Source organism: Rhipicephalus microplus, chromosome 7 (genome assembly GCF_043290135.1).
Source record: "Rhipicephalus microplus isolate Deutch F79 chromosome 7, USDA_Rmic, whole genome shotgun sequence".
Lineage (NCBI taxonomy): Eukaryota > Metazoa > Arthropoda > Arachnida > Ixodida > Ixodidae > Rhipicephalus > Rhipicephalus microplus.
In genome coordinates, this window is record NC_134706.1 from 9,949,114 (window position 1) to 9,959,977 (window position 10,864).

A 10,864-nucleotide genomic window follows, 5' to 3' on the forward strand; every position below is an offset into this window, starting at 1 on the left:
AAGGCTGGCAGGTCAGCCAAGTTTTGACTCGGTTGACTACCCTACACTTGAGGTGGAGAAAAGGGCGAATATTAGAGAGGAAAGACAAGAAAGAAGAGGAGTAAGAAAGAGGGGCGTGGATAGTTTGATTGGAATTTTAAATCTCACGTGTCGGCTGGAATTAATTTTCAATTTCAGTTTTGCTTATTTCGGACGTGTATACACGATTCGCATTGTGAAATATGTCCACGAGGTAAGGCAAAAGGACACTTATATGTCTTCTGACGAGGCCTCTACCCCGGACTTAAATGTCTGACAGCTTACTCTGTCTTCTGTGACTAGAGTTAGGTTGCGCGTTCAGCTTGAACGGAAGTTGTTTTCAAAGCGGTCGTCACTCATTGTTTCGTCGTTAAGAGGTGAGCTACTAAACTGAATGCTCCGAATGCTTAAGCTGTAAAGAAGGGGCATATTATAGCGTAGGAAGCACTTGCGAACCAGCCTACTGCTGATCCTGAACTCACTGAAGCACCTTCACACTGTGTACAGCCAGCGGAGTGTGAGGTCGCAGGTTCGAATCCCGGTGGCGCATTTGGGTAATTCTTTTTCTTTAATTTACTTTTGTGACTATTATTTATATATACATACACACACGCAACAAACATAACGGTGACGACTAAAACGCGCCGAGAGTGTCCATGCATTTACCATCGTAACAAAAGTGTGATTGATTACAAGTAATCGATTACTTGTAACGCGTCACGTAGAACTCTGCTTATGTAATGCGCTATCTATCTATCTATCTATCTATCTATCTATCTATCTATCTATCTATCTATCTATCTATCTATCTATCTATCTATCTATCTATCTATCTATCTATCTATCTATCTATCTATCTATCTATCTATCTATCTATCTATCTATCTATCAGTCATTCAAGTCAGGCATTCAACTTACTCAGTCAATCAGTCATTCAAGTCAGTCATTCAAGTCAGTCAGTCATTCAAGTCAGTCAGTCAGTCAGTCAAGTCAGTCAGTCAGTCAGTCAAGTCAGTCGGACAGTCAAGTCAGTCTGTCATAGATTCACAGTGATGCCCGCGGATAAGTCGAGTTTCGCTACGCGCATGAGGACTGTGATGCACGCAGCGAATTCATGACGCTGAAAGGGTTTAGCGCACTGCTCGCCCAATTTATCGAACGTGAAGAAAGCGGTCAAGGCCTTCGCATGCGATCTGTTCGTCTTGGTGAACGTACCTTCAGAGAAAGGTTTCGTGACTGAAGCTCAGACAATCTAGTCCCCGTGCGACTCACCAGCACAAGCTTACTACGGCCGGTCCCTTCATATCATAATTTCTCGATCCGTTCGTGTTTTCACGGGGTAAGGGGATTAAAGCCGCAAAAAGCGACACATCATGCAAACAACGCTGCTCCTCTCTTCATCCGGTCGTACAATGACAGCATTTTAGGATCAACACCCGATGCCACGGATTCGCCTCTTTTCGGCCGCGTGCCGGCCCGGCCACTTTACTCCCGTGTTTATAGTGAGGGCCACCGACGCACGAAGCCCTCTAGGCATTGTTGTCTGGGTACAGAAGCTGGGATTTGAAAAGTTCAGAGGGGAATACAGGGACGAAATGACAAAAAAAAAGAGAGAGAGAAGCTTTTGTCGACCGCACATTCCCGCCAGCCTCCCCACCGCATCTACGCCCAATTTCCCGTGCTCTGTTTTTCTTTGAAAGGTTGTCAGCCTCGTCCCGTTCCTGGGTCGCCCTCCTCAGAGACCCCGTGCCGTATCTGCGGCTTGACCCGAGCAGTCCAGGAGTGGCGATGAAGCCGCTGGGAAAGTTTGGGGAGGGAGTGGGAGGTTGGGGGGGGGTGCTATCTTATTGGAAGCGATGATTGAAAATCACCAATGAAAAAAAAAACGAAGAAGCACCGAATAGCACAAATAGATAGAATTCCCCGGGTTGAGTTATGGAGTGGTTTCGAAAAACCTCCACGACCGTCACGCTCGAGGGACTACGAGGGCGGATTGGGGCCGCTCGGTTCGCGTGTATTGTTTGGACTCGTGAAGTATGGCGTGTGCTGCCCCGTGCCCGCTGTGCGCCGTGTCTTTTGTTTCCGCCTCAATCATAGGTGCCACCTCTCGTTTTAAGCTTGCACCACCCGCTCAGCTGGCGTGCACGTCGCACGTGGCTCGTTATTAATGATACTGTTTTATTAAAAGCCGGCTGTGTGCCACCTGCTACGCCTGTTCCATTCCGCCGCCCCTTCGGGTGGTGTGCCGTTAACAAAGTTTATTCCGCTTTGCTCTTTTATTTATTCCCGCTCTTATGTCACACATCTATGCGTGTGAGTTGCGTAGTCTGACATTTATGTGCCTGCGGCCTTCTGGTAATCGAAATACAGGATCGGCGCCAACCCTTTCTGTGCGAACAAAGTGCCATTCTGCGGTTATAACGATGCCGAAACGAGTTGTCAAATACTCTAATTGCCTCCTCTGTCCTCTCGTGTTTGCTTCATGGAACTTCCTACTTGTCGTTTAATTTGGCATTCCACTCAGCTTGCAAATGATTCCTGTTTTAAGATCACAGAGCCTGAGGAATGCTATCTGTGGCCGACAAACTTACGCTCGTAAAAGAATAAAAAAATGACTAAATGAAAACATTGGCGGATTCACGAAAAGTTTTTCGAATTGGGGCCCCAAAAGTTTCAGGCCCAACAGCTTTTTGCGGGGACAAACTTTTTGTCAAGCAGAATCTAAGAGTGTTCGAATAGCGTCCGCGGCGTTTTCGACATTCCCTTTATTCTAGTTCACTCTATAGTCTTGGACAAGAGTCGTCGCTTCAGTGGGTGCCATCATGTTTGCTTGACGCAAAGCTTTTGAGGCGGGCTTTGGGACTCGGGCTGAATTCGAGAAATAGCGTTCCCAAGGCAACAAGCAGACGCTCTTTGAGTCTCGAACATGCGCAGTGACGTAGAAGCTACTTCTCTAGGACCCCGAAATGCTTGGGGCTCCCATTGGAAAACTTCCTACAAACTAAATACTAACCATTTACTAGCCACATCAAGCCATAATCTCTTCTAGTGAAGATAGTCAAATGAAAGCAAGCGAAATCCACTTCATTGTTAGCTATTTATAGTGCTAACTCAGACTGTTCGTTTGTTACAAAGTTGTTAGTAACTGCACCAGTCACTTAGTGAAAAAAACTAGGACGAGTAAAATTCAGCTGCAATATCAAGTTGATTACGTTACAAGAGGATACATAAGACAATAAAATAACAAATCGCCAAGGCATTGACCTATTAGAGTAATTGATAACTGCTTATTACTACAACCAATTTTGACGGCAAGTACACATTACGAGTTGAAAATGTGACACAGGCCATGTGGTATACCAATATTCTACAACAAGAAAGTGAACAGGGCCGAAAGTACATTTAGAGGGCTTCGTATGAATTTATTGAAAAAAAAACCATTAAAGCACCAAGAACAAACAAACCTGCTCCATCTACACTTAGTGCTCAAAGAAGTAAGGAAAGCAGCTTTCGTCAGCTGGACGCACTCATTACGAGAGCCGATGCGAAAGACTAGACCATGTTGACGCGCTTCTTTCGTCTCCTAATCCGGATTTTTTCTTTTCTTTCTTTTTCGTTCTTTATGTCTCTATTACGTGTGGTATTAGAAGCCGGCCCCTTCTCTATTAATCGCAGTGACCGATCCTACTTTCTAGCTGCCATAAGGCAGCCGCTATTCGAGCGAGCTAGTCTGGGAACTCCTGGAACAGCCGATGGTATTTTTTTTTGTTGGGCCACGTGCATAGGATGGGAAAACACCACCAGATTTTTTAGGTCAGCTGAAGGCTTCAAAAAAATGTTCCTAACTTTAGCGTCGCTTTCTTTCTTTCTTTCTTTCTTTCTTTCTTTCTTTCTTTCTTTCTTTCTTTCTTTCTTTCTTTCTTTCTTTCCTTCTTTCTTTCTTTCTTTCTTTCTTTCTTCCTTTCGTTCTTTCTTTCTTTCTTATCTATCTATCTATCTATCTATCTATCTGTCTATTTATCTATCTATCTATCTATCTATCTATCTATCTATCTATCTATTATCTTTTTTTGGGCAGTCTTTGGGTAAATTGTTTTTGAAGAAGCCAAGTTTCGTCGCACTAGAAGCGACGGAAAAAATATTTTTGGAGACCCGAATTCATTTTAGGTGCTTGGTAAGATTTGATTATAAGCTTAAAATAAACAAGATGACTGGGAATAGGTAGGCAAAACACACATGGGTCATGATCGATTCGACTTGTGATGAATAGGAAAGCGGCTTTTTGGAGGAAAAATTTCGCAATATTACCAAAGGGAACCTTTATGGAATGCGAAGCAGTAGCTTTGCCCATGGGTGGCGTCATAGGTTGAATTGCGCTAAGGTGTGTGCGGCGGTGAGCGCTGGAAGATTTGCGAGTGGTGGTCTCTAGCGGAGCGAGCGGCAGTAGCTGCAGGTGTTGCGGGAGAACCGACGAGGCGGCAGTTGCGAGCGCTGCGGCGAGCGTGATGTCTACGCGCAGCCGCAGCGTGACCTACTTGGCACCGCTCCAACACCTGCGAGGAGGGGGGCGTGTAGTGGTGCGTTCGCGCCGACGCACGGAGAGACAGCGTGCACTACATAGGCCCGTCAAAGAACTGCGTCACATCTAATATGCCACCGCTGTACGACTGAATCGGACTTTCCAAGAAATACTATTTTTATTTTGATGTCACCTAAGGGGGGTCACTCTGTTCACATTAAAAAGATCACAGCCTATCCACGGAGTGAATGATAACGAGCGGGACGAAGCGTCTGTCAGTCCGTTCGTGCTTTCGTCCATCCGTTCGTTCTTTCTTGCATCCATCCGTGTGTCCGGCTGTGCATGTGTCTATCTACCCATCTGTCCGTCTGCTTATCTGTCGGTACATTCATCCGTGCGTCCTTCCGTCCATCCACCTAGGGAACACTCCAAGTACCTCCATTTCGCATCTTTTCATCGCGATCGTAGTCACGCGATCGTCTCTCTCCTTCCTCTGTGGCACATACCCGTCTATCTCCTGTGGCACATACCCGCTCTCTCGGGTAAGTGTCACCAGCAGTTACGTACAACAACAAAGGGGTACGCACAAGCCACGCATAAGTAGCTTCGCCCCTATAAAAGGGGGCAACAATATTAGGTACTGTTTACTCCATCATGGGTAACGATGAACTAGCCCAAAATGGGCTTTCAGATAACACGATGAACAGAAATAAGAGGGCAGCATGCACTCGAAGTGAATTACCATCGTGTATTGTGTTTATACATTAATAATAAGAAAGTATTATGATTTGTGCCCCTAGATAAGTAGAAAATCTCGTGTACGCCCAGCTTCTGTAGAAATTAACACTGAATGACCTCGATGAGGATTGCAGTTTGGTCTTGTTGATACAGCATAATAATTCATAGTATCGCCTGCTAAGGATGCTTTTCGAACCTTCGCAGTGACTGTTCTGCGTGTTCTACTCAGGGCTTGCGATTTTTCGATGGAATAAATGGTGCCGATACGGTACGACGCAAATTAAACACAAGGATAGGTGCAGCCTCCAAATGTGTTTGCACTTCCTGGATGGGCAGTGCTTCCACGTGTTCCAAGCAAGACTGAAAGCCCTGCACCAAGTGTGCGACTTGCGTCGTTTATGAGACTCGTTGTTCATGCGGGAAAATGTGTGTGTGTGTGTGTGGGATAGGCTGGGTGGTGCATCAATGATCGGTTGCAAGGACGTGCTATTTCATTAAAAACCGGTGCTGTAGGCAATGTCGCCGTACATGGTGCCAAGCACTGATGCACCTCCAGCTGGCGTCACCCTCCTCCTTGAACGCTAACGTGACATGTGCGCTGGAGAGATACTCGAGACCCACGTGATCTCCAAAAAAGGGAAGCTGTGTATAGGTGCCGTCTCTGGATCTATTAGACAGTGAAATCCGCTGCCTGACGTAACTTGCATGATTAAAAGATCTTCGTGCACACCTTTCTCGTTTTTCACGTGTGTGTACTGGTTCCTTTCAATGAAATGTCCTTTGGCAGTCCTCGCGTGTTTCCCTTGCCTCGTCCCGTTATTGCACTGTTACTATCTTAGTTTTCACAATTTTTCTATGGCTTGCACTTTGCAGTAATAAAAGAACCCTGACTTGCTTTGCAAATCAACTGTATGCTGTGCACTGTAGTGCGGGCAGTCGCACAGATTGTATCGAACGGTGTCTTCACCGCGGTAGTGTTGAGTGCTTAGGATGCTGGCCATTCGTACAGAAACGCTATATTTATTATATTTGGCGCCTTTAACACAGAGAGGTTGCTTCAACAGAGGCGCATGAATGTGCTTTGTTTCTGTGGTATAAAGCAGCTAGCGCGCGTCTTACATGCGGCGCCCTTGCACGCAGGTGGACATGCTGGACCCAGTGGAGTCGAAGACGGGAAAGTACGGCGTGCTCTCCCTCCGCACTCCGCCGGCGTCACCGACGAGCACGGCTGGTGGCGCGGACTCGGCGTTCGAGTCGAGCGACGTGCTCGACGACGACGAGTCTCTCGACGCACGCCGGTGAGTCGTCGCTGCGTCTTGCGAAAGGCCTCACCACACGTGCGCGTTGCGGCGCGTCAGCGCGTGGCTTGTAGATTCGGCGCTGTGCTTTTTCCCAATAGAGAGAGAGAGATAGCAAAGAGCTTCGTGTAGCCGCTTGCCCTTTCTCTTCGAAGGGAGAGGGCGCGGCGTCTACATGCCATGCGCTGGCGCGCTGCAACGCAAACGTCTGGTGAGGCCTTAACAGCACTGCTTTCTTTCGCCTAGAAACTGCTCGAAAATGTGACATGAGTGGAGAAGAAGAACAGTTGTCTAGCCCGGCCGTGGCAGGGCTTTATATTTCGACATGGCTTAACGCGTCAGCAGCACGAGCGCCCTCTCGGTTGCTAAACCGAGGGTCGTGGGTTCGATCCCAGCCGCGGCTGTCGCATTTCGGTGAAGGAGAGTTGCAAGAGGCCCGGGTACTGTGTTATGTCAGGGATTGTGAAAGAGTCTTGAAGGGTTGCGATTTCCATAGCCCTGCACTAAGGTGTCCCTCTTAACCAGATCGTGATTTTGGCACATTAAACAACAGAGAAAGAGAGAGAAAGAAAAAGGACGGCTGGGAGGTTAAGAAGATATTGGCATCCGGTTTGCTAAGAGATTTTATTATTAGCAGAGCGCCCCACCGAGTACAAATACTCGTGGAGCACAGATAGTTTTCTGCCAGCTGACTTTTCAGACGCCTATGATATCGTAAGCCACTATACTTCAACGATTCATGCGGGCATTAAAATCAAGCACCCGCAACACTTAACATTATTCTCACCTCTGACGGCGCTGTTCTCAACGCCAGTGTTCTAACATTAGGTGTACGTATTCATCATTGAATAATAAATCTTTAATGTCTCAAGGTTGCCTATATAGGTCTGCTCTTAAGTTTATTAAGTAAGCTAGTACTTACTGCAATATATCAATATTTAAAACTGCCGACCATGTTTCAAGTAATTTAATCTAACGATATCGACGCTTCGCATTTACGATGATACTCCAGCATTTTCGTGTCTTGTGCAAAGGCGTGATGGGGTGGCACCTGCCTCTCTAAAATTTCTGCATAGAGGCCCTCACCCTCCGCTAAGAGAAAACATATTGAAAACGCAGCGCATGATTCCCCATCCTCTCCGTCCCCCTGAAGCAACTGACTTATTGTGAGTGCCACACACCCCCAATAAAATATATAGGACCTCCCCTGGTCTAATGTACAATGTACAGTATGGTCCACTGTTAAAGGGAACATTCGAATGCACACCATCAATATTCCTGACCCTCTAAAAGCAAGTGGATAATAAACATTCTTCATGCAAGTCGATAGTCTGTCAAGAGGAGTTGGAAGTTTCAACCACCAGTAGTCTAATGCATATCTAAGCCGCTGTGGTTCCGTAAGATAGCGAAATCTAAACGTGCTGCCCACGCAGGTGTTCCCTTTAACAGTGGACCCGTCTGTACCTGTTTCACGGCATGCTACAAACCTGCCTCCGTTCGAAAAGCAATGATGCAGCACATGTGAGACGCACAGCCATGAGAAGGCACAAGTATGGACACCACACAGTGCTATGTGGTGTTTATTTGTGCCTTCTCGTGTCCGTCTGTCGCGCATGAGCTACCTCGAAGCTTTTTAGAATGAATAACCAGCATGCCCAGAATAAACCCCTTCGTTCGTTTCCCATCCCCAATTCCTTCCCCCTGCACAGGCTAACATAACGGTTATGCGAAACAGGTTAACATCCCTGCCTTTCCTCTAACTTATAGCTAGCACCATACTTCGACGGCAGTATGGTGCTAGCTGCCTAAATAATTAGTATGTTGATGATCAGAGCTCAAGAAAAACGAGATCGAGGGGTAGAGGGCGATGACGTAAAGCAAAGCAGGAATTCTCGATGTGTATTTTTCGCGGCGGAGGGTATATACTTGTCTCGAAGGTTTTCATTTTTCCCACCCCCCTTATAGGCGTGGTGGATACATCACTGACGACACCGCGAGGAGCCTGTGGAGCGGTCACATCTCGGCGTCGCTAGGGGGCTCTGGTGACGTCGCATTCTGTGGCGCTCCGTCTCGGCGAGGCCTAACGGGCGCCAGTGTCGGCGACGAGAGCAACGAATTGCCCAGTTCCGGTCGCAAGGGTATCAACTACCGCGTCCAGGAAGTGGTCGTGCGCATGCGCGGCAGAACACGTGGCAGGCCTCCCCGACTGTGGAGCGGCGTTAAGCGTGAGTATAGCATGCACTCCAGTGGCGTGTTTCTTAGTGCCCGTGTCGGCGTATTGGCGCTAGTTGGGCGTGACCTAACTCAGGTCAGCATGGCAGACAATGTACGCCGACAGCTTAGAAGATAGCGCCTATCCCAGGAGCCCGAGTAATCTGCTGGCGTCTGCATGACGTTTGTAGGACATCGTGTCATTTACCGTCTACAAAAAAGCTAAAGAAATACTAATCAAACTGCTGTTCCATCACTTAACTTCTCTTAACATTAATTAAGCGCGTGAAGAAGCGTCTACTTTTGGGCAGACGACCACAGCAGCGAGATATAACCATTCCGCTCAACAGCCATCTTGTTTGGATGGCAAAGTAGTCTGGCTTCACGACGCTATTTTACCGGTTACATGAGAATAGAAATGTCATTGAAAATGGTGGCTGCCCGCTTGGACGTTTATTTTGTCGCACAGCACTACTGGAACACAAACGACGCGTCACGGCTGTTAGCAAGTGCCAAGTAGCCTAACAACCACTCCTCGTGTGAGTATCATTCCTGTGCTTATGTTTCGATATTAGAGATGTATGAAACTGGGAAGTACCGAGAGTCTGCTGCGGGATAAAGACTGAATGCGAAGGACAAAAAAAAAACAAATCGGTGCTTGAATGGACGTGAGAAGAAAATGAAGGAGTACAAGAGAAACAAAAAAGCATTCTAACCGCCTGGTCGTTTGTGCTTGATGGTCACGGATGCAGGCTTGTTTGTTTGCTATATTGTTAGTGATTGAGCGCAATAGAACACAATAACAAATGAAGAAAGGTACCCACGCACACGGATGCTACTGACAACGATAAGATTTATTACCATCTCCAGGCTGACAAAGAACCCTGTTTTGCACATGGCCGCCACGTGTGCACTACGCAGGAAACATTATCAACAACTACAATACATGTTTTTCGCCCTTTTACCAGCCAGAAGTGCAGTGGGAACAGGCATCTGGTGTGATTTACCTTGTATTTCATGTGCCTCTGCCCAGTACACTTACGCTATCTTGCTGGAAAATGGGGTAAAATGCTTTAGTTGTTGATATTCTTTACTGCGCAGTGTGGACGTAGCCATTGTGTGAAACACAGCTTTTGTCGGCTTGGAAGTGGAAATAAAATAAGTAAAAACTTTTAGCGAGTTAGGCGAGGCAGTATGGTTGACGCTTGCGTCACGCTGTCTGAAACGAACATAAGAAAAAGCACAGATAGGACACACACGAGCGGGAAGTAACAATTAACAGTGAGGCAGTGGTCCTCCTTCTCCAGTCGTCGTGTTTAAGCCGCCCCTAGTTCTAGGGGCAGTACAACCCCTGGACGACAGGTTCCTCGTTAACAGTAAGCTGACAGGCAGCGACGAGGCGAGACAACCGTACAGTAAGTTTTTAAAGAGCTGTTGCAGTGTTAGGGTGCCTCCACTGCAGAAGGTCAATGACAAGGAGAGATGGTGTGGTACTGTTACGCTATATACCGTGTTTGCCAACCGTGCTTCAGCAACTTGCTAAAAGACTGTTGTTGTCAGCAACGCCAGTGTGTGCAAGCGTTCGTTCGTTTGTCCTTGCGTTCGTTCGCGCTCTACCAGTGTCGTTTGTAGTGCGTGACACTTGCAATAAAAAAATGCGACAGATCCCACGTATACCTTGGGAATCGATGTTATACGAAGCATGCCTATTGGAGGCAAACGTGTTTACTTTTAGATGCGGAGCATCTAATACTCGAGGCTTGTAGTGCGGCACCGTCCGCAAGCTTCCTCCTCCTTCTTCCACCATCTGTGCATTCCTTCCTCCTCTACACACCGCGCGCGCTTCACTCCTCCACCATCTGTGCACCCTTCCTCCTCTACACACCGCGTGCGCTTCTCCTCTTCACGAACATTCGCTAGCTGTATAATGTAGCGCGCATGCGCCGTCACGCTTCGAGAACATCGGCAGCTGACGCGCGCGCATGCGCCGTCGCGCTTCGAGAACATCGGCAGCTGACGCGCGCGCATGAGCTGTTGCGCTTCTCCCCCTTCTCGAACATTCGACAGCTGACAGTGCATG

The 10,864-nt window shown here is 47.5% G+C and overlaps 1 protein-coding gene across 1 annotated transcript in view; it reads left to right on the forward strand.

Annotated features, from left to right (window-relative positions):
• The window catches only part of Ent3 (equilibrative nucleoside transporter 3), a 152,950-nt gene that overhangs the window by 76,681 nt on the left and 65,405 nt on the right, over positions 1 to 10,864 (forward strand). Inside the window, exons 7-8 of the mRNA XM_075868637.1 lie at positions 6,416 to 6,573; positions 8,539 to 8,798. Coding sequence (XP_075724752.1) covers positions 6,416 to 6,573; positions 8,539 to 8,798 — 418 coding nt within the window. The remainder of the gene's footprint in view (positions 1 to 6,415; positions 6,574 to 8,538; positions 8,799 to 10,864) is intronic.